The 22,254-nt window shown below is 37.7% G+C and overlaps 3 protein-coding genes across 4 annotated transcripts in view; 2 read left to right on the top strand and 1 right to left on the bottom strand.

The window, feature by feature from the left end:
- Window positions 1-18,412, bottom strand: part of kl-2 (dynein heavy chain 2, axonemal kl-2) — a 29,751-nt gene extending 11,339 nt beyond the window's left edge. The window contains exons 1-41 of the mRNA XM_013323789.1: window positions 18,266-18,412; window positions 17,555-17,983; window positions 17,168-17,449; window positions 16,492-17,086; window positions 16,208-16,412; window positions 15,958-16,095; window positions 15,712-15,858; window positions 15,318-15,440; window positions 14,867-14,961; window positions 14,722-14,797; window positions 14,069-14,194; window positions 10,714-10,812; window positions 10,405-10,644; window positions 10,183-10,297; window positions 9,707-9,955; window positions 9,438-9,634; window positions 9,103-9,264; window positions 8,896-9,013; window positions 8,651-8,805; window positions 8,395-8,570; window positions 8,146-8,313; window positions 7,897-8,064; window positions 7,164-7,389; window positions 6,919-7,038; window positions 6,714-6,847; window positions 6,299-6,569; window positions 5,331-5,588; window positions 5,180-5,251; window positions 4,483-4,626; window positions 4,059-4,157; window positions 3,598-3,817; window positions 3,285-3,447; window positions 2,731-2,909; window positions 2,359-2,551; window positions 2,129-2,270; window positions 1,824-1,961; window positions 1,485-1,703; window positions 994-1,237; window positions 647-783; window positions 366-521; window positions 83-270 (exon numbers count right to left, since the gene is read on the bottom strand). Coding sequence (XP_013179243.1) covers window positions 83-270; window positions 366-521; window positions 647-783; window positions 994-1,237; window positions 1,485-1,703; window positions 1,824-1,961; window positions 2,129-2,270; window positions 2,359-2,551; window positions 2,731-2,909; window positions 3,285-3,447; window positions 3,598-3,817; window positions 4,059-4,157; window positions 4,483-4,626; window positions 5,180-5,251; window positions 5,331-5,588; window positions 6,299-6,569; window positions 6,714-6,847; window positions 6,919-7,038; window positions 7,164-7,389; window positions 7,897-8,064; window positions 8,146-8,313; window positions 8,395-8,570; window positions 8,651-8,805; window positions 8,896-9,013; window positions 9,103-9,264; window positions 9,438-9,634; window positions 9,707-9,955; window positions 10,183-10,297; window positions 10,405-10,644; window positions 10,714-10,812; window positions 14,069-14,194; window positions 14,722-14,797; window positions 14,867-14,961; window positions 15,318-15,440; window positions 15,712-15,858; window positions 15,958-16,095; window positions 16,208-16,412; window positions 16,492-17,086; window positions 17,168-17,449; window positions 17,555-17,983; window positions 18,266-18,341 — 7,442 coding nt within the window. The 5' untranslated portion in view covers window positions 18,342-18,412. The remainder of the gene's footprint in view (window positions 1-82; window positions 271-365; window positions 522-646; window positions 784-993; window positions 1,238-1,484; window positions 1,704-1,823; window positions 1,962-2,128; window positions 2,271-2,358; window positions 2,552-2,730; window positions 2,910-3,284; window positions 3,448-3,597; window positions 3,818-4,058; window positions 4,158-4,482; window positions 4,627-5,179; window positions 5,252-5,330; window positions 5,589-6,298; window positions 6,570-6,713; window positions 6,848-6,918; window positions 7,039-7,163; window positions 7,390-7,896; window positions 8,065-8,145; window positions 8,314-8,394; window positions 8,571-8,650; window positions 8,806-8,895; window positions 9,014-9,102; window positions 9,265-9,437; window positions 9,635-9,706; window positions 9,956-10,182; window positions 10,298-10,404; window positions 10,645-10,713; window positions 10,813-14,068; window positions 14,195-14,721; window positions 14,798-14,866; window positions 14,962-15,317; window positions 15,441-15,711; window positions 15,859-15,957; window positions 16,096-16,207; window positions 16,413-16,491; window positions 17,087-17,167; window positions 17,450-17,554; window positions 17,984-18,265) is intronic.
- On the top strand, window positions 11,154-13,782 carry mh (DNA-dependent metalloprotease SPRTN). Its single transcript, XM_013323775.1, has 3 exons — window positions 11,154-11,430; window positions 11,718-11,952; window positions 12,503-13,782. The coding sequence occupies exons 1-3, from the start codon at window positions 11,219-11,221 to the stop codon at window positions 13,715-13,717; spliced, it is 1,662 nt and encodes a 553-aa protein (XP_013179229.1). The 5' UTR covers window positions 11,154-11,218; the 3' UTR covers window positions 13,718-13,782.
- A 575-nt stretch (window positions 18,413-18,987) lies between the features above and the next one.
- LOC106123882 (RDS/peripherin-like protein xRDS35) lies at window positions 18,988-22,244 on the top strand. 2 transcript variants are annotated; one of them, XM_013320298.1, is made up of 10 exons: window positions 18,988-19,051; window positions 19,568-19,763; window positions 19,953-20,162; window positions 20,381-20,473; window positions 20,558-20,658; window positions 20,731-20,848; window positions 21,068-21,214; window positions 21,460-21,588; window positions 21,663-21,748; window positions 22,156-22,244. In XM_013320298.1, exons 2-9 carry the CDS (start codon window positions 19,602-19,604, stop codon window positions 21,744-21,746), a joined length of 1,044 nt encoding a protein of 347 aa, XP_013175752.1. In that variant the 5' UTR covers window positions 18,988-19,051; window positions 19,568-19,601; the 3' UTR covers window positions 21,747-21,748; window positions 22,156-22,244. The 2 variants fall into 2 exon arrangements, with proteins under 2 accessions (XP_013175752.1, XP_013175758.1); XM_013320304.1 differs by having other exon boundaries at window positions 21,663-21,753; window positions 22,156-22,225.
- Window positions 22,245-22,254: the final 10 nt, after the last annotated feature.

The following is a 22,254-nucleotide window of genomic DNA, read 5'->3' as shown; positions in this document are numbered from 1 at the left end:
AAACTATACAGAAAAATATACAAAAATAGTGAGAGATTAAGAGTTAGTGTCAAAACTAAATCTGTTATATTGTAAAGCGTACGCGAAGAGGAATCTCATCTTGGCGAATGTATCGTCGTCCTCGTCGGTTGGGTGAGGTGGCGGTGGCGTGCGCGCCAGCAGGCGGCACAGCGCGCGCACGCCGCTCAGCTCGTGCCCGCGCAGACCCTCGCCCAGCGCGCGCTTCAGCGCCAGCACCGGGCTCAGGATGTTTTGGAAGTGACGACGCAACTGACCAATACAACATTCGGATAAACAATCAGATCAAACTGTACACTATGTTCGTCGTTTGATCATTGAACACCTATAAACACTTTTACTAATACCATATCTCTGTAGTCTAAGTCGTCGACGGTGTCCAGCCAGGAGTTAACGTATGGTCCCCAGCCCCAGTCGCGGTAGTCGTTGTACACCATGCCGTTGCGCGACACCGTGGCTGGCGACGCCACCGACAAGTCCAGCGTCTCGATAAGCAGCGACACCTGACGGCCAATAACACTAAACCTGTGCCTTGTGAATCCATTCTTTCTTATTTTAATGAAACGGGACTTGTTTATAAAATCTACAAAGACTTATTAGAACTTGTGTAGTGGTGCAAGCTGTGTACCTGCGGCGGCATAGATATTCTCTCACTGTTGACGAGAGTCAGCAGCTTGTTGTCATCCATCACAGAGTTAAGGTTCTCTATCCAGATCGCGTCCACCGGCCCATCGAACACGATCCACTTCTGCTCCGGGGACTCGTCTGGCGATAACAATCTCACTAAACATGCCATACTGGTCCCCAACAATAGGCAATATTTACGGCCCTCATTCCTTTTCGAATTTTACATTATAAATGTTCCAATTTTTAAAAGAAGTTTGCAAACATCAAGTAACCACTATCAAGAAACTTATTTTCTATAGATTCTGAAGAAATGCACTAAAGGATTTGACTGGATGCAATGATGGGTACCTTGACAGACGGTGCGCATGATGGCGGATAGTACGCCATCCTTCCATTCGCCAGTGGCGAGGTTGTACTCGCCATAGAGCTCGCCCAGGGTAAGCGCCTTGGGGTTCATGGGATACACCTGCACGATTTCGAAGCCCGGCATACCCTCGCGCTTCAGCCGCGTCATCGTCGCCGCCAGCATTTTCCACGACACAGACTTGGCGGTGTTCGTGTCGCCCAGCAGGATGCTCGAGTGACGAGAATTCTGCAAAAATACCGCGTGTGTCCAAGGTACCCAAGCCCAGGTACCACCTGCCATCCGCAACTTGTAAGACTAAGAGGATTTGCGGTGGCATACAATAAAAAAAAAGCTAGAAAGAAGGTATGAAAAGGAGATGAAGAATTATTTCTACTTCAGGCTAAATTTCTTTGAAGTTATCTTTCCTTTCTTTTTGTTCATTGTGGTCTTAAACATTTTTCTTTGAGAATTTTTGGCAGAGGTACCGACTTACCTTAGTTTCAAATGTCTGGATAACCTTCAAAAGCGCGGCCTTGACTGGCTGCAGTCCAATGAGCCTCATCTCCGCAGATATGGCGGCCTCCAGCATCTCGTAGTCTAGTGTAGGAACCTCCACGTCGGGGAAGATGTCCTGCATGATGCCGTTGAACAACGGCACGTCCTTAGCCGTCAGACGGGCCACGTTCATGTCTCGCATCGCTAGGATTACTATCTAAGGGAAAACATATACCTTTCAGACAAGTCGGGGGTCTTTCTTCACCGTGAGTGTTTACTGGTTTGAATTTACAGTCCCAACATATTACTATGATCTAAGTGGAGATGTAAAGCATACCTCCTGCTCTGGCAGGTTAGAATATGCCCTGCGCTTGACTCCGGCGTAGCGCAGTAACGCCACCATGGAGCGCAGACCGAAGTCGTAGTGGTCCTGCTTCGACAACTGCTGCATCGCCAGCTGGTACAATGTGAACACCTATGCATATACAACGAAAATGCTAATATATCTGAATATTATGTCTCCGGCAGCGGTCAAAAGGTCATAGTTAACCTTTGCTGCAACACACATAATAAACGACAATTCCAACATAGGAACATTATTTTATTAGTATGGCTAGGTGGTGCTTAGTTCCTACAGTTCACCTTCTTCGCGTTAATCTTATAGGCGGTGAATCCGTCAGAGAAGAGCGTGTTCTCGGCGATGATGAGTGAGTCCGGAACGCACATCGCTATCGGACGGAACATCGATTTCAAGTTGTCTGGTAGCTCCGTACGTCCCGCGTAACTGAGAACATAGAATCAAAATAGTCGTTTCTTTCTAATTGTAAATTGTCTAGTTTAAGTGCTAGAGAATAGAATACGGAGTATCGTACCCCGGGTTCATAGTAATGAATATGCCACAGTTCGCATCGAGTTTTAGATCGAAGCCCTCGAAGAGGAACCGCTTCTGTTGCAGCGAGAGTGCCTGCAGCACTGCCAGGATCTGCTGAGCCACCACTGACAATACTTCGATGTTGATCCTGTTGAACTCGTCAAAGCAACCCCAACAACCGCTCTGCGCTATGCCTGGTACAAAGGTATACATATGAAAGGTTAACGAACGTCCTGTGCAACTCTAGGCATTCATTTGTTTGAAAAGGTAGTTTCTTTTGCAAATATTCTTTGCGTACCAAATATTAATCGAACAGCTTGGTAAGAATCAAAGGAATTGCTAATATAAAATGGTTGGCTTTATACAATCATACCAGCGAAGCACTTTGCCATGGACTTGTAGTCGAGACCGTCGGAACAGTTGGTGACAACGACCCAGCGGGCCAGCGCGCGACCCAGATCTTTGGTGGTCTCCGTCTTGCCGGTACCGGCCGGGCCCTGAGGGCTACCGCCACGATACAAGTGGAGAGCCGTCGTCAGCGTTATGTAGCATCTAGCACACAAATATATGAGGTTTGATTGCACCATAATTGGGATAGATCAGAGTCCTTCGGTGGCAACGTATTAAGCTGACAAGTATACAAACAACCAGTAATTAAAGGCATGGCAGCTTTCAGTGCAAAAATACACTAATTCTAAAATTCACGTAGTTTGTTGTTTTTGTAAGTCAAAGTGGTAAGGATTTTATAGGGAAAGGAGTTCGATTGGAAGGCAATTGGGGACAGAATTCTATATCAAAACATTGGTATTTCATAACAAAGACATTCATTTATTAAAACCAATCTACAAAACATATGAACGAACATTTATATCTACAGTGGTATCAGTCTCACAGAAGTAAAGGTGAATAAATAAGTAAATTAATCACCTATCAGTGAGAGGTGTTATAACAAGACGTCCAGAGTTGCCAATATACTCGTAAGTGTAGATGAAGCTGGTGTTTGTTTGCCGTATGTAGCAATCCTCGCGCTCTCGATCCCAGTAGAACTTCAGCTGGGAGAACCACTCGAATGCAGTCACAGACATACAACCTGGGAAAATATAGCTGGGCTGCTGGATCTGACTGACTTTACATTTATGATACGCTGGCGAATACACCTCCCTAGTTAAATTAGTTTAGCCGTTACAAATCAAAGACTTGCTAGACAAATAGATTATATCTTTAACTCTAATTTACATACCCATTTTGTACAATTTATCAACACAATCTCTCGAATGTATCTCAATAACGCACAATGCGTTGACTTTACAGCGCAATATCTTTGAGATCTCCTTCCTCGACATGTTCTGCAGCGTCGTCAGGATCAGGTTCTGCTTCTTCCTCAACTTCTTCATTGGTTTCTTCTCCTTCATTATCTCGCAGCGGCAAAGAGTCCGAGTGCAGTCCGAGGTCCATTGAATCTTTACAAACATATACGTAAACTAAATTCCGCAAAAGTTGTTAAGTGGTCACATAGATCCTATAGTAAGGGTTTCAAGTTTCAACTAAACAATTCTGATGACGTCAGGAAGTCTGTTAGTAACACACAAAACTTTAAAGCCCTGATTTAACACATGCAATTCCACTAATATTTTTATGTATTCAAGTGAACTCGCACGACAAGTCATTGGCACTAAACTACAAACCTTTGTTAAAACTAACCTTGCTGCAAGTGATGCCAAGTTGTCCTGGCCAGTCGTTGATCCACTGCTCTCTCTGGTAGCGACACTTTCTTAATGCCAAGCGAGTTTGAATTAATTGCTGTAGGATAACCAAATTGTGAGTCGGGAGACCGTTTGATTGGAAACGGAAGTCAAGAAGATCTACTATTGAAAATTACTAAAGCTAGAAAATATGTAATCCATACAAACCTAGCTATTTGAACTTCTCTTTTAAGAATTTTTCCTTGTACCTTACACTATTTACCGTAAGTTTCTGAGAGCAAGACATATGTTTAAAACATGTTGTTATCTCGGTTTTGTCAAAGATAATGACTGGGATGACAATACAGAGATGTTGGTCTCAGAAACCCAGGATAACTAACACAATACAGTTAAGATAAGACTTTATTTCTTTACCATCTCACCTCTCTTAAAACTACCCTCATCATATGTTCCAAGCCTAACAGCCACATCTCAGCGGGACCATCCAGCAGCACACTGTGCTTCCACTCTATTGTCTCACCATCCTCGGATATCATGGCTTTAGCTATTGGCAGACCAACGGCATTCTAAAATTATATCTTTGAAATCAGTGTATGAAATCTTACATTTAAGATTTAAAAGCAAAGTTATATAATATAATGTTATAATATTATAAAAACAAATGTTTAGATGGATGGATGGATGGACGTTTGAATCTCCAGAACAGCTGAACAGATCTCAATGAAATATGGCATAAATTAGAACATAATCTGGAAGAACTCATAGGCAGTTGTTTTTTTAATTATGTGTGAGTTGCGGAAACTGCTAGTAGGGTATAAAATAAAAGACATTTCTCAAAAAATATCTTAATTTATTTTTCTTATATTTATTTTATTTTAAATTAACATAATATTCCACAAACCAAAGTGAATAAAAACTATAATAAATACTAGTTTAATATGTATAAATATTTATTAACAAATAAAAAATTGTACCAAGAAATTCCTCTTGTTTCTTACATACATAACAAAACAGTAATACCAACTTAAATAACTAACTTCTTCCATGAAGCTTCTCTGTCAAAGATAATAAAACTTTAAAAACTGCTTTCTTGTCTTCATCAGAGCGGCATGATAGTACCATGTGAAAGTATTCACTTAGCAAAGATTGAGCTTTGGCATATGGATGGTACATCAGTAATATAGTCATTGCCTGGAAACAAAATGCATCAAAATTACTATAGTAATTTACAAACTATAGTACCAATCAGGTGCATGGTGCATTAACTTACTCTTGTATAAATAGGCAGTTGATCCAGCCTATTGGTATCATGTTCCCAAATAGGAGACTTTTTCAATAGGTACAAAAGTTTGTCCCAATCATGGGCGTATATTGCTCGGCTCATAGCTGCATGTAACTTGTGCCTCCATTTCCTCTGCCTAAGGTTGTTTTCAGTAGAACTGCCCTCTAATTGCAACTGAAGTAAGTTGCGTTTACATCTGTGGTCATGTTCTGGATTGTAATTTTCTACCATATCTATTACTCGTTCCTGGAAATAAAGTTATTTAATGTTTAAGGTATCCTGCATAAATACTTAAAAATTAATATATGGATTGGCGGGTTCATGAGTTAAAAAAATTACTTACCAAAGAACTGAGAGGCACAAAGTGACATTTTTCGATGTCCCCTTTCTTCAACATTTTGAGTACATAATATGTAATGAATTGTAGTTTAATTTACACAAAAAAAAATTAAAACCACAATCACATCAATCACAAAAAACATGTGCCTACTCGAACTTGTAAATAAATAAAAAAAACAAATGTTGTCGCTTGTCAAACTCAAGTGACATTGGATGCAACGTTCAAAAATTTTTTCTTCTTGTTATACTTGGTGTTTTTGGATCTTCTTTCAAATTTGATTTTTTGAACTGCTTTCATTTTTTTTAAATAGTATAATCATTTTTCAATAACTCTTTACTTAAACAAACAACTCCTTAAAATATTTTTACGACCTTGATTTTGCGTTTACACGGCTCCCCAGTTCAGGGTTACCAGCATAACAATACTTAGGTCCTATAGTCGTTTTTGATTATTTTTAATTCAGAAGTTAACAAACATTCACGGTCGATCAAATTTTTTGATACAAAAAAAGGGTTTTGACAAACAGACGAACAATAACAAAGTGAAGTAATGAAAGCGAGTTTTTTTCCTTTCGAGGTACGAAACCCTAAATATAATCTGTAAATCTTAAACTCACCTTATCAATTCTTATCTTGTTCACGTTGTCAAACAATTTCTTGAGATGTACCTGTACCAGTTGTGGTTTTTTTGAATTACCCAGAATTTCCAGAAGGTCATCGTTGGAAATAAAATAAAAACGAGGAAATATCTGTCTTTTTGTTTCGAGATATTTCTCTAACGACCTTAATATTCCATCTAAGTTGTCAACCATAGTATTGAGCTTGTTATACAAAAATGGTGCAGGTTTGTAAAGGCATGCCTCGATTGCGTTGGTTCCAGCATGCATGCTGCAAACAAAAATATTTTAAAAAACATTTAAATTCACAGTTCACGATTTTGGTACACCTCTCTAGTACACATAACTCATCTATTACAGGTACATTTCATATCTTCACAGATTGATAAACATTTATGAACAATAATTTACTAACTTCATAGTAATGTCAGTCCAATCAGCGGTCAATGCATCGAACGTTACTACTTCTTCTGGCAATTGTTTTCTAATATCCTCACCAGCGAATATTATTTCAAGGTAGAGGTAGCGTCGTTGCACTTGTAAAGATATCTGTCGAAAAAATTTAGCTCTATAATAAACTGTATAACTTTTGCTCCGCAGTAAATTATCAATTTGTTTACCTCTATACATTCTGCGACGTATCCCAATGATTTTTCCCAGTAGTCGACTTCTTTTATGAACGGCTCCACGTATTTTGTGGACTTCATAGAAGATAGTTGCACTTGGTGGTCTTCTAGAAACTATAATAATCGTTTTTTTTTACTGTTTAGGATCGCCAAACCCGAAGCCTTATTGTGTAACATATCTACTACTACCAGATAATCGTTCAAATACATTGACATCTAAGCTCGTCGATTAAACAAACCTGTGTCACATCTTCAACATTTTTAATCCTATACATATCACCGTGGTGATGTTGCATTTCATAAGTTGTATTCTTCCACACTTCTCTAATTGCTTTCAGACCATTTTCTATATTTAACTCCATTGTAGCAGCGTTTGATATCTCAGCAATATCCTCGGCATATGCTTGGAAATTCAGACGCATTATCAATTCTAATTTAAAATCTTCTGAAGTTTGATCAAATTCACTGTAATTGAAGTATATATAAATGCCAAGAAGTAAGACGTTGAAGTACTTTTTAAGTGTCATAATATTATATAAAACTAGCTGTCGCCCGCGACTCCGTCCGCGCGGGATTAAAAATAGATGTTGGCCGATTCTCAGACCTACTCAATATGCTCACAAAATTTCATGAGAATCGGTCAAGCAATTTCGGAGGAGTATGGGAACGAAAATTGTGACACGAGAATTTATATTCAAGATGTACGTGTTTTGGTTAAATTTAATTTGCCAAATTAAATATCTCGTAATCATTTTTGGAAAATCAATGTAAGACTGAGGCATCGAACTTTTAAAGCCATAAGTAGTAATCGTTAGGAGGTAGGAAAGGGTAAGGTAAGGAAAAGCATCGCTCATTCCTGACGTAGTTTCAATTTTAAAACATTGCGTAAATAAAATATGCATTTGAGTAGACATATTTAATTTATACGTGTTGCATACGGTATATTTTTTATATAATATTATTTAAACTTACACGCCCATAAGAGTTTTAATTCGATCCCAATGTCTTTCCCTCATGCATGGGTTTTTCAAATCGCCAATTAATGGCAATGTCCTTCTGAAAGCATCAACTTTCACCCGAGTGGTGTCTATAATATCCCATCCCTTGTCTTTAAGCTGTCGTGAAAGACGATTAAAATTCCTATAAAGTAAATGTCCAAATTATTAAGCTTGTCAATTTTTGTTGAAAGTTACGTATTTAAGTACTCCAAAGTTCCTTTACCTAAATAAGAACAGAACGTTTTCTTCCATTTCGTCAGTTTCCATTTCCCAGAAAGTTTGCGTCCTGTATTTCTCCCAGGAATCCTCCCATTGTACGACCAGTCCCCAAACCTCTTCCAGTTTCTCCAGCTCCTTTTCCATTTTCTGCAGGTCCAGATTGACTGGTGTCCTATTGTATGGAAGAAAGTTATAATGGTGACAGCAACAAATTCTGTTACGAATACAATTTTAATATTCGTCAAGTTATTACGTTAAATTAAACACTGCAAGTCCATCTCGTATTTGTTGTTCTTGAGCTCTCAGAGCATTTAACTGATCTCTGAAAGCTTTCAATTGTGCCATAGCATCTTTACCACTGATATCAGAACTGCATGGTGCTGTTTTGTAAAATTCTTCACAAAATTCTTTCGCTGCTTCCTTAAATTCCTGGTGTGAAATATGAAGGTGGGTTAAAAGGACAAGGATAATAGGAAGGGAAGGAAAACAGAAAAAAATCAATATCCTACCTCCGCCTGTTCCAGTAACTCCGTTTTAAACTTATCCTTGTTGGCTTCCAAGGCTTTTTTCGCTTCTTCTAATAAATTTAAATAATCATTCCAAAGAACGGGGATGTTTTCATGACGGGTTACCATATCTGAGCTAACTTCGACTTCAAACTTTGCTGAAGTGTAACATCTCAATTAGTATTAGTGGTTACAAGCCGTGCAACATTTCAATTTTATTGTAAAGGAGATTTTTAAATGTTACATACCTAATGTTGCCATTTGGTCGGTTATCGGTGGGAAGGTTTGTTCCATTGCAACAATTTCAGACATAAGGCGCTCATAAGTAGCTATAGACGATGCCAGTTCCTTCAAATCTGTCGGCATCTGTGTGATAAAATAATTTGATAATTTTGAATCGGTAACTTTAATAAATGGACGTATACATGTGCTTAGCTATTTATTTTGCTACATACCGTCATTGCTTCTTCACTGCTTTTTTCTACATACGCGTACACAACATCAATGTCAGATTCGGTAATTTTTCGAAGTAATTCACCTAATTTAATTTGCCAGGTTAAACAATGTGCAATAATAGATTTTTTCAATTCACTAGAATTTAATGTGACGAAATGTATCTGAAAAAGGGTTATTAATATTTAACAAGTTTAACAAGCTGGCTAAATATGTTTGAATAATCAAAGGACCAAAAATTACAAATAATAACTGTAGAATGAAAATTATTTTACGTTAAATGACTTATTAAGAGAGCAAATACGAATACATTTTTTTAAAGTACAATATTGTTCACCTGATTAACAGTTTCTTGCACTTGGACTGTGTTCGCTAAGTCTGTGTAGGTTATTATTAAATTATCAAATTCTATAGCTTTGTGTTTCTCTTCAAGATATTTAGCCATAAACGCATCCTTGTCAACCTCCCAGATGTGTGCGTAAGGATCCCACATATTTATATGATCATTTATAAGATTTATGTTAAATTCGATTTCTGTAATTTTAATATGATATTTTTATACTGAAGAGATATTTAACAAAGTTTTCCATTGAAATAAAATATTACCGGCATCAATTAGCGCTTGCAATTTGTTACTGTCCGTGTCGACTTTAATAACCTCACAAAACCGTTTCAAACCACCAGACGGAAGCGAGAATTTCTCGAAAAGTCTTGGTATCGTACTCATTATGTGGATGATTTCTTCAAGAACGGTGGTAAAAGACTCACGCAGTTCGTAAGCGGTCGGAATAAAAACGATTTTCTTTCCCGATAGATAAAGGTTCATTTTGATCAATGGTGATGGCGCCATTGTTCCTTGAAATAAATATTTTTTTAAATTCGACGATATTTAAAAGTTTAAAAATGTACAAATTTTGAAAAGTAAATACAACTGGGAGGGACATTCTGGAAAGGGGATAAAACCTGCAGTCCCACTCAAAACAGTTGAGGCAAGAATAGAAAATTGATGTTTATGTTTAAGTTCAGTGTAGTCTTAACACCATTAAAAAAATTAAAAACATTTTGTATAAAATTAATTGTACCATCTCCATGTACGCATTTATACATGTTCTGCATTGTTGCCTTTATTGATAGACGAAGAGCATCTTCTAAAATACGGTCAAATCTTCTCACATATTTTACCCACTGATCGGCCATCTGTAAGAAATGGAATATTTGGAATCAACGAAGTAATAAAAGCATCATTAACTATTTAATGTCTTAAAGGATTTTGATTTGAATACTAAACAAAGTAAAACATTTACTTGTGTTATTTGTGCTTCAAATCCTTCGTATACAATGACAAGGTAAATTATAATCTCTTTATACATTTCTAATATTTTTGCCGCTGCTTCTGCTTCCATTGTTCGAACATATGCTCGAAGGTCCTTAATATCAAACACGTTATAAATATCAAATTCCATGAACGGGGTATCACATATTTTTTCCATAATTTTAACCAAATTCACGTTGCAGTTCTTGTATGTTGTTAGAAAATCTTGCAGCTGTGAAAAGCCAACGAATTTTATATATTTGAAGAAGTAATTATCAAATGTAATTCAATTAATCCAGACCTCTCCAATCTGAGTTACACAGTCGGCGATATATTCATCAGACATCGTAGACGTCCAAGTTAACTTAGAAATTCCTGGTTGTACTTTTCTCTCACATGCCTGAAATAAAATGTTACTTTCATCATACATGATAACCGTACTAAAGTTGTAATCGCCAAATACATACCCATTTAATATCTTTTATCAATCCGCTTACATCATTAATTAAAATAAAAATATACATAATAGAAGTGCTATTAAATTAAAATTTATTTAGCTTCCTTAATTTTAAGCAATTTCTTACAACTTGGCAACACTTTTTGTTTGAAAACAGAAGGCCCACAAGTAATTGACACTGACATTTGACAGATAATACAGCTGTTTTGTGTCTTGCGTGTGTCACTTTCCTTGTTATTTTTATTATTTAAAAAAAATTATTACTTGGGTATAATAAGTACAAAATATTGATAATTAATGTCCATTCTCATATATTGTTATCGTCATAACACGCGTAACAATAGTTTAAATGTCGACAATGCAAACTGGAAATGTAACTGCAAAATTTGGCGGGATTAGGCAAATGAATTTAGCAGATCCCGAACTAGAATTGATAGATCCTACTCCAGATGTACACAGTTTGTTTTTACATTTTGATAAGTTATTTTTTTGGACGAAATTAGCGAGCAGAGTTGCGGTCCGATGGAGCAAAAGAATGTATTCCTGTGCCGGCGTTTGCTCGTAAGTGTTACATCAACGATTTTTTTCATAATATAGCTTGCAAAGAAGCTGGCCACTTGTGTTAGTTAAAATAGTCAAGTGATTGCTGTTCATAGACATCGGTAGTAAATTTAAAAATATGTTTCGCTTGGAATAAGTTAAGATGTTAATAAAAATCAATGTAAAGTTGTTAACACAATAGGGTTTACAAAAATGTTTAACTGAATTTAAAATAAGAAAAGAGAAAAGTCTAAAAACTTAGCTTGTTTGTTTTTCATTTTAATAGATGTAGAAATTCAAAATTTCAGATATGAATGCCGGAGCCGTTTCTGTGATATTGCACTTAGTGAACCATTGCTCAAACTGCGGCCTAGGAAAGATCTTATTGAAACCCTACTACATGAGATGATTCATGCATACCTCTTCGTAACCTGCAGGGACCAGGACCGAGATGGACATGGACCAAATTTTAAAGAACATATGTACAGAATAAATAAATTGGCTGGAGTTAATATCACTATTTATCATGATTTTCATGATGAGGTAATTACCAATAAATCACAACATAAAATTAAGTTAAAAATTGACAAAAGAGAATCATTATCAGCTCACTATACATCCCCACCGAGGAGTTCGGAGCCTACCCTAAGCTAGGGGTGACTAGGTCATAGTCAACCACACTGGCCCACTGTAAGTTGGTTGACTTCACACATATCTTTGAATTATGTTTTCCTTCACCGTAAGAACGTCGGTTAAATTTACATATGTAAATCGAAAAATACATTGGTACATGGCGGGTTCGAACCTAGGACCTGCGGATTACAAGTCAATTGCTTAAACCCCTGAGCCACCAACGCTCTTCAAAAGAGAAAAATATTATAAATGAAAATGTTTGCTTGGATGGATGTATGTTTGTTACCAATTAACATTCTGAATGGCTGCATGTATCTCACTGAAATTTGACATAAATGAAAAACATAAGAAGAACACATAGGCCTACAAATAAAGTTTTTTCAATCCCGTGCAGAGTCGAGAGCGGCAGTAATAACAAAAATTACAGTATCCTAGCAAATTATGGACATTTGATTTCCAGGTGGAATTATACCAAACACATTGGTGGCGTTGCAACGGGCCGTGCCAGAAACAAAAGCCATATTTCGGTGTTGTACGTCGCTCAGCAAACCGAGCCCCCGGACCGAATGACTATTGGTGGAGTAGACATCAAAAAACATGCGGCGGTACATTCGTTAAGATAAAAGAACCAGCAAAAACTACAAAAACAAAAGAAACAAAGCAAAAGAAACCAAAAGAGGATATAACCAAATACATAAATAATAACAAAGATTTACTAAATAAAAATACGCTTATTAAACCTCCTAAGGATAAAAAAGATAATAAAAAAACTATTTTAGTTACTGATAATACTGATATACTAGTTTCTCAAGTTGATAAACTTAAAAATAATGATAAAAATGCAATAGATAGTAGAAAAAGTCTTCCATCCAATGTTATAGAGACGGTAAGAAATGTATGGACAAATAAACAACTGCCTGGTATTAAAAATATAAATTCAAATAATAGTAAAAATAATTCCGATACAAAAATAGATTTAAATAAGCACAAATCTAGAGATTCAATTAATTCCCCACCAAATAAAATAAGGAAAATAGATGATTATTTTAAAAATGTAGCCACAACTGTATTAAAAGATATTTATGGCGAAGATTTTAAAATTTCCGAATCGGAAAAAGATAAAAAATTGATTGCGTCCAAAATCAAATTAGTAGATTGTCCGATATGTAATATCCAAGTAAACGAGGACGTAATAAATAGACATTTAGACGAATGTTTAAATAAAGGTATCATAGATAAAATAACAAAACCAGAAATAGCAGCATCTAGCAATAAAGATAATAAAATAAATTTAAAAATAAAAAATGAACCCATAGACAAAAACGAACAAACTCCATCTAGCAATAACAAACCAATTAAAATTGAACCAGGTTGCAGTAAAGATATCAAATCAGAATTGACACAAAACTGTCCATGTTGCGGTAAAACTATTGAAAAATCTGTACCTGAACATTTAGACGAATGTCTTTCATTTTTTGATAATAATAGCACAATACCAGAGGAAGGTGCTTCTAGTTTTATTATGGAAACCATAGTTCTTGATGATGATGATGATATTATGGATGAAAGTCAAACATTTAATGCAACAGGAACCAAATCACCTTGTCCCTGCTGTCTTACGATGATTGAACAGAATAACATGAATGAACATTTAGATATTTGCTTATCTTCATAATTGAATTAATAAAACACTGTTTGTAACGGAAAAGACTGATTGTTGTATAAAAGTGATATTATGTCTTAATTTAATTAAAGATTAAAAACATTTTACTTTTTTTATTCCCTAATATTTTGTTATTTTAAGGCAAAACAATATTACGTAATAACTCATAAATTGTTTTATTCATTTTATTTCTCCCTGTTAGGTTGGCAACAAGCAGACGACCAGTCTTAAAGACCCTACGAGAGAGGGTTAAGACCAGGGAGGTAATTTAATAACATAGAAATATGTTATCGATTAATACATTGATTAATTACTAATCGATTAATTATTAGTTAATTGTCTATTCCAACACAGAATACTTACAGATATGAGTGGTTTGAAGAGGAGTCTCTCTGGCTCTGAGAGTGAGTCCAATATCTTGTTGTAGCCCTTCACCACGGCCAGCACGTTCTCATACACGTACAATAATGTCTTACTCTTCATATAAACCTTTATTTACATAAAGTTTAATTATTATATAATATATATAAATGGATAGGTTATTGCTTGGATTTGATAGCGTTATTGTTATTCCGACTTAAACGTGCTTGTTGAAGTTCTTAACTTAATTCTCTTTCTTCTTAGTTCGAATCCTCAACACCGCTACCAACCGCATCCATCAGCGCCAAAATGGCGAAGGTCAAATTGGCACAAAATAACACCGTCTATAGCCTTTCCATGTACAAAGGTCAGTGTTTTAAAACTTTAGTGTTGGTTAAGAAACCATATAATAATCATTTCATATCTCTATTCACTTTCCTATTAAAAATTTCACTAAACATTCTTCCTTGTATTTCCTAACTTAAAGAAATCCTTCCTAAGGGAGACACTTAATTTTTTTGAGGTTACCGTAGTTTTTTTCTATATTCATCGTTTGCCGTGCTTACTAATTAACGACGTAAAGCGTTACTTTTTTAAAATAAATGGGAAAAAAGAACTAGAGAATGAATTAATAAGTTCATTATTTTATACTGTACCTGAAAGGCGTGCAGTGGTATATCCAAGCCCATGTTCTCCCAATGCGAAGCTTCTTTACATAGTTCTAATATATTTCTGAAATATTAAATTAATTATTACAGTAAACATTCAAGATATTGCATGACTTTAAACTAATATACTAACACGTCCATATTGCATTCCATTAAGCCTGCGTTCTCGGAGCTCTTCCGCATCAAAGTTCTGTTCAGACCGGCGCTACATCTCTCGTCAAGGTTATGCTGATACAAAAACGATATTTTAAACCTATCGCCTAATACTATAAAATAACTCAATACATTAAAGGAACGCGTCCATTGGCCCGCGACTAAAGCAACGCTCGCACGGATTAAAAGGACGCAGCGCTATGTAAAATACAAAGCAAATTAAAATCTGTTGCAGACCGTGTATGCGGTGGGTTCGGCGCGAGCCAATGGACTTTTAACTTAAGATCACTTTTCTAATAACTAAGCAGTAGTTGTTATTTCTGTTAGCAACGTATTTACAATAGCGTTGACGCTTATCAACGCAGCGACTGCGAACCAAACGTTTAGTGGAAAAGGACTCTTGGGCTGTCAACGCCTGAACTTGAACTCACCGTCCATGATATCCATATCTCACGTATATTGACATCAATGGCGCCGACTAGCCGGTTGACATGCATGATCACATCCTCAGAACTGCTGCATTTCATCATCCAGACAGACGCATCACGCATCACCTGGAAATATAATGTTATAGAAACGGCAGAAGATCGAAAGTAGCGGAAAGAAGACGTCTATGTCCAGATGTAGATTAGTAAAGGCTGCTAGACCAGGATGATGAATCTTATAACACATAAAAACAATCGATGGAGGAAACCTACATTGGCGAAGTAAGGCGAAGTGGCACTGAACGTGTTAACCTTTAATCCACTTATGGTATGTGGTTGATAGATTTGAGCCTATTTCTAGTGGTTTGTAAAGAAAGCTTAACTTAAATTTTAAACGTACATTTTTTAAATAAATTAATCGATTTTTTCTCATCTTGAAGACGGCAGCTCTACCGGCAAACGGCGGTAAATCGGAGGGATACTGGCCGCGAGTGGACACCATGTCTTTCTTAGTCTCTTGTACTGCATCGCTAAACATTGCCCACACCTAAACATTAAGATAGACAATTAATCAAAAAACGAAATCTAAATGTATGTTTAAAAGAGCAACTGTTAGAAGCTAGTCGATTAGTGGAAAAGATATTACTTCAGCTGTCTTCCTTTTGAAGATACGCTTCAAGTTTTGTCTCCTGGAGTAATTGTGTAGCGAATAGAGGGCAACGACCGCCTCCTCAACGTGGTTGACTCCCTCGAACACAGACTCCACTAGGTTCTCAATTATAACCTGTCAATAGTTTATTGAATGCAGTTATTATTCCAACATGGTTTAATTCGGATCATTCAATCTCTGCATTACATGATGTACGATATTGTCGTCCAGTTAATTATATACTTACTTCAATATCCTTTATCGTAGACCTGAACTGCAGTATATCGTCGTACCACGAAGGTGCCTGCACATCGAGGATAGTATGCGCGACCTTTCGCACCTGCCCAAGCGCGTAGTTGAACATCTTCTCTATCTGGTCACACTTCGCCTCAAACTGATCACCGTTAGCGCCCGCGAATATCGGCTTATTTATCTGCTCTATTTCATCGATCCTAGATAAAAAAACTTAACTCCTAAAGCACTAAAGAAAGAATGAAATAATTAATATAAAGAATTGACAATGTTTCTTACCTTCCAAAAATAATCATACAATTACAAACATCCAGCATATCAAAGCATCTTTGAATGAATGAGTCAATATAATTAAAAATAGATCCAGAGTCTAACTCCCAGCTGCCTGGCTTCTCTGCTGTATGCGATTCCACCATCACGTCATATATCTCCCTGTACTTCTTGCAACAGTCTATGCATTTGCTGAATTCACCGAGAGCCTTCTTTGTCTGACCGTCGAAGAGATCATCCAATTGGATGTAGTTCTTGCATAGAATTATAATCTGGTTGCTAAGGGCCTTGAAAAGATTTGTGATGCGAGCTTCAGAGTTGTAGTGGGGAGACTCCATCCAAATGAACCTAAATAAGTTTATAATTTGCGGGATATGTTTGGAGATTTTATCCGGATCGACGACACACTCGAGTACGGCGCAGGGCTGTTTAATGACTTGCAAAAATTCTATATTTGAAGTCGCCTCTTTGATTTTCTGCACAATTTCTTCGCACAGAGCTTGGAACTGATGTATGAAAGTGGAATGTGTAGTCACAAGGATCTTGGTGATGTGTTTTACAGCTGGATTTTGCAGTTGGTATAGCAGAGCATTCAAGTTTTCATCTGAAAGACGACAAAGCATTGTCGATGGAATGATGAGTTCGCCCCGGTTATTACTAACGACTTACGTTGTTAAATACTTACGTCTATAAACCCAAAAGTCATACTCGTCACTTGGACATAAAAGCTCCTTTTGAGAGGACACGGAGGCGTGGTCCTCGACGCAAGATTTTATCTGATGTGTCCAGTATACTACCACACCTTCCAACCTCTTTACCAGCTCGCGGTCTGCGCTCGCCTGCTCGAAAGAGAGCTGCTGACCCTCACGCGGGATATACAGGACGGTTAGGCCGAGCATTTTGTAGTACATATCCGTCAATTTTGCGAGAAAAGTGTGAATGTGAGAGCAAAATTCACTCTTTACACCTGAAATCATAGTAGTTGTGATGTCAGAATTATTGTCCAATCAATCTTATTCCTGTAAATATAAAAGACACTATGAGACTGCACCTTAAATTGTAATTTACTTACTCTCTGGCCAAGTGGTAACAGCGAAGAAATAAGGAGCAAAAACAGATTCCAACACTTGTATCATATTTGATTCCACGGAATAAACGAAAGTGCCAAAAATGATATCGTCATGAAATGTCTCCACTTTGAATATATAATCCGGTTGACGAATGAAATACATCAAATCATATACGGGGGTAAGTGGTATGTCTAGAGACGCTTTTAATGTCTCGCCTCTAAAGTATATACAGAGCATAAGAGAACGAGGATCTAGAATCCATTCCTCGATCTTCTCCTTGGTTATCTGGTTCCAGTCTTCGTCTCTAAGGTCGTAGAGAGTTGTCATTCTCATGATGAAACCTATCAGTTTCTCCAAATCCTCTTCTGGATAGACCGGTTTCACTGGTTGTTCTGCTAATTCCCGCTCCAGTTGAGCCAAGCGCTCTCTTTCTGCAATAGATTTTATTATGTTTAACTAAATAAGTAATTTATCTTTTCTGCTATTTTGCCTTGTCCTGTCCTTTATTATCATGGATAACTAATTCGATCCCCCTTCTTTTGTTTCAGGCATTGAGCTTAAATTGGAAAAGATAAATAAATGTGTCCAATTCAAATCACCTATCTCTCTCTAACTGTTCATATAGAAGTATTACAATGTTCTTCTTTCAGTTTATAAAACCGTAATTTAGTTCTATTTTAATTACTGTGACTTTAGGGTCAAAATTAACATACCTCTTTCTTCTTCCGAGTCATGGCTAAGATCGTCGCTCCAGGCCACTTTAACCCTTTTCGGTCGTTCCTCCGTCATAACTATTTAATTAATTGAAAGAACAAAAGAAAGAAGTATTTATTTAATCCCGTATAAGATTAAAATCATTTTTTCACATACAACTGTTCGGATAACAGTGACAGGGAAAATTATTATTTACTCCTTTTTTATTTTAATAGCAACCAGTTACATAAATGTATTTTTACAACAATTGCGAATTTTTTATCTAAAATAAAACAAAAATACGAAGATAATTGTTAACATCGACTTGGTACTTAATTGTAACTTTAGTCGTTCTGTGAGATTGTTTTTTCAATTGTTGGTTGCTAAGCTTCAAATCCCAGTTCTGTTTACTAACTAAACGAGCTGGCTACGTGCCTGCGTGTGTTGATAAGTAAATTTGTAGGGGACTTTCTTTGAATTGTTGATGATGATGAGTTACAATGGTGATGTAACTTCTGGAAAGTTAATCACTTCTTACAAGTGTTATAAAAGCTTTACTTAATGACATTTTTTAAACTAGCCTAGTGTAGAGGAATTCTAAAACTGCTTAAATATAAAGATCGTCTTTAATTGAATCAAAATGCAGAGTAAATCCTTCTTAATAACAAAAAATTTCAAATAATTTATAAAACTTTTCCGTGATAATATTAAAAATAAATAAAGCTGACAATTCTGTCATTCGGTTTAACAATAGTGTCAATTTCCTAATGTTTTATTGATATGAATTTTGTCGATTATTACAACAGGTGAATAATGTGTTATTTCGGTTTTACGAATACGGTTACTAAGTTTTTTGAAAGAGCGGATTTAAAAGTGAAAAATATAACAAACTGATATATAAACACGGCTAAACACTCACGTATAGTCGTCCGGTGGCGGCACCGACTAGTTTCGAGCCCATCGGGGGCCCTTCATCAGGATGAGTGGTACTGGTATTATTTCGCGGACGCGGCCCGTCGCTCACTGGCGAAACTAGTCGGTGCCGCCACCGGACGTATATACGTGAGTGTTTAGCCGTGTTTATATATCAGTTTAGTATAATGTCTCACGAAAGTTTAAATAATTTAATATTATAACAAGTTTATAGATAAAACATCGCTGCAAAATAAACATTTCACTGCAATCAATTTCACTGAGACAGACCATTTTAATTGAATTTGTTAATGTTACATAAATGTAAATGCAGTAATATTTACTTGATTAAGTCGAAAAGTTGCATGTAACATGAGAATGTGAGTTGTGTGTATGTATGTGTGTTGTAGGAGAGGCAGCTAGCATGGGCCGGGGCGCGCTGGCATGGCTTGGGGCGCGTTCTCATTCAGTCGCGAGGGGCGTGCGCGGCTGGCGGCCGTGTTGCGCGCGCTGCTCATCGTGCAGCTGGTCATCTCGCTGCTGGTCGTGCTGCTCTGCTACAACGCCTCCTTCCGCGTCATGTCACTGCTCAAGCAGGTGCATCGCGTAAGTGCATGCACATATATAATCCTCACAACTTGCAACGTTTAGTCAACCTGTGTGTAAACTAAAAGTGACACGAACTAATTTGAAGTCTATCTCTATTTAAAGAATATTTTACGGATGATGACAGAAATCGATTGTTCACTAACATAGGTAGAGAATGGTATAAGTATATTTTGTTTGTGTGTGCAGCTAACAGTGTACCTGTTCTACGGTCTGATCGTGGTGCACGCGTACTGCATGAAGCTGCAGTATACGAGCGGACTGCGGCTCATCTCGTGGCTGCTCAAGTGCCCGCACTGGCCGCGCGCCGCACTCGCCGCACGCACATGGCTCATCAGCGGCACCCTAGTCGCCTTTAACGGCCTGCTTGTTTACGCCGCCTGCAGGGGGACTCTCAAGGTTAACAAATGGTCAACCTTGATTACTGGCATTCAGTTCATAAAACGTAATGTTGTTGTTGGGGCTTAGTTTCCAGCAGTCTTTCTAGCTCTCAGAAGTGTAGTAACAACTCGTCGATGTTGCTTTTGAGTTCCGGAAATGACGGATACTCAGAATACGCTATAGTAAAAATTAGTCCCCAAAAATTTCGATTCATCTGATGCATGTTGTCATTTTAGGCGCTAATGAAAGAACTATCATCCTCTCTCCGCATTGGGATCGCGCAGTACCTCACGGAGCCCACGTGGAAACATCTCATGGACACAATGCAGGTGCGGCTGACACTACACTAACCATACGGCATATCCTCTAGAATATTTTGAAGCTATAATTAAATGTTTTGCGTGTGACGTCAGATAGAGCTAAGCTGCTGCGGTGTGGAGCGACCTAACGATTGGCACGAGATACCCTGGATCAACCTCGACTTCCTCAACGAGGAATCCCTCGTCGTTATGAAGTAAGTACCAGTTTATCTACAATTATATTCTATCGATAAAGAAGACCAATATACTAGAGTTGTTTGTGACAGATTGGCGGGCACTGATGGCAAGATCCTGCCGCCGGTGTCGCCGTACTCGTGCTGCACGCCGCGTGTACTCGCCGCCTGCTATCACGACCCCCTGCAGCAGGTCAACACCACCGATATAGTATTTCATTATTTATTTCGCATTTGTACTGACTTAATTTTTAATTGTTTGATCACTGATCGACTACTCTCCTGGATTTTGCAAGTTGCACCTGTTTCGTAGTAATTTTAGAATGGGTAAAAATTCGATAAATTTAAAGGCAAGGTTATATTGTTTCCCTGTTTTCCTTGGATTGTAAGATGTATTATAATGAGGGGTTAACCCTCTGTGTGTGTGTAGGTGGAGTGGCGCGGCGCGTGGGCGACGGGCTCTCCGCTGCCGAGCGCGTCGCTGCACACACGGGGCTGCGCGGAGGCGATCCGGGCGCCGCTCGCACGCGCACTGCTCGGGCTGCAGGTCTTCAATGTGCTCGTACTATTGCTACAGGTGCTCTGTTACATTATACGACACATAGATCGCATTAGTTGCTTTTCGTTGTCTGTTAGAACGAGATTGTAGGTCATGACTACCTCAAAAATATCAAATAAGGGAATGGGGGGCGGAAGGAGAGGAATAAGAGAAAGGATTAAGACTGCATGGCTTTTTAACATATAGTTTGATATTTATTAGGCACAAGTTATAATCAAGGGGTTTTGGTCGTGAGCATATTTCTTTAGAATAGTCGTTTGCAGTTCATCATAGTGATCCTGGCGCAGCTGCTGCGGACGAGCGCGATCGAGGCGGTGCTGAGCGGAGACTTCGATGGCCTAGGCCGCGGCTGGCTGCTGGGCACGCTCGGTCCTACTGAACGCGCTTCCCTAGTTAGTACTGGACTGTACTATTGTTTTGTTGTTAACTTTTATTAAGGATACTTAAGTTGATATTACTGTTGCAGATAACAAAGGCGGAGGCGTACGTGAGCGCGCGCGCAGAGATCTCGTACCGCCGCGTGCCGCGCACATACGCACGTTACAGCTAGCGGTGAGGTGACTATATTATACTACCCATGTAACACCGGGGGTACAAAATTAACGACGAGAGGAGCAGCGCAATAGTGGAAGGGGGCGAAGTAAGCAATCATACTCATCCCCTCCAGAGTGTTTCTCTGTTTTGTGTTAAACTTTAGATGACATCATCCCGCTCGTCGCTAATTTTGTGTCCGAGGTTGTAGTCTTTGATTATGGATATGGTTCATTTTTTGTTATTATTATTATTCTATTTTTAAATATATTTATAAGCTTAAATTGATTTACTTACACCCTTCATCAGTTTAGGGACGGGAGATAAATGCTTTAAGAGAATCAAATGTTTAAGGTCTGGTTCTTAACTGTTTAGGATGGGTCTCTTTTTTTTTCTTTATTTAATATCATTGTTTTGTATTTTTGCAGGTAATCAATGTATCAGACGATGTACATTATTATAAATGTTGTAAATATTACGTTATATGTTAAAGTTGTAACTCTGCGGTGAGCTGATGGTTATAAATA

Source organism: Papilio xuthus, unplaced genomic scaffold (assembly GCF_000836235.2).
Source record: "Papilio xuthus unplaced genomic scaffold, Pxut_1.1 DF828952.1, whole genome shotgun sequence".
NCBI classification, from domain to species: Eukaryota; Metazoa; Arthropoda; class Insecta; order Lepidoptera; family Papilionidae; genus Papilio; species Papilio xuthus.
This window is presented reverse-complemented; position numbering and strand designations above follow the sequence as displayed.

Coding starts and splice junctions, on each gene's coding strand:
- LOC106123882 (XM_013320298.1), top strand. CDS start 19,602: ATGGCTTGGGGCGCGTTCTCATTCAGTCGCGAGGGGCGTGCGCGGCTG. Junction 20,474..20,557: donor ATCTCATGGACACAATGCAG/GTGCGGCTGACA, acceptor GTGTGACGTCAG/ATAGAGCTAAGCTGCTGCGG. Junction 21,215..21,459: donor TGCTCGTACTATTGCTACAG/GTGCTCTGTTAC, acceptor AGTCGTTTGCAG/TTCATCATAGTGATCCTGGC.
- mh (XM_013323775.1), top strand. CDS start 11,219: ATGTCGACAATGCAAACTGGAAATGTAACTGCAAAATTTGGCGGGATT. Junction 11,431..11,717: donor TCCTGTGCCGGCGTTTGCTC/GTAAGTGTTACA, acceptor TCAAAATTTCAG/ATATGAATGCCGGAGCCGTT. Junction 11,953..12,502: donor ATCATGATTTTCATGATGAG/GTAATTACCAAT, acceptor TTTGATTTCCAG/GTGGAATTATACCAAACACA.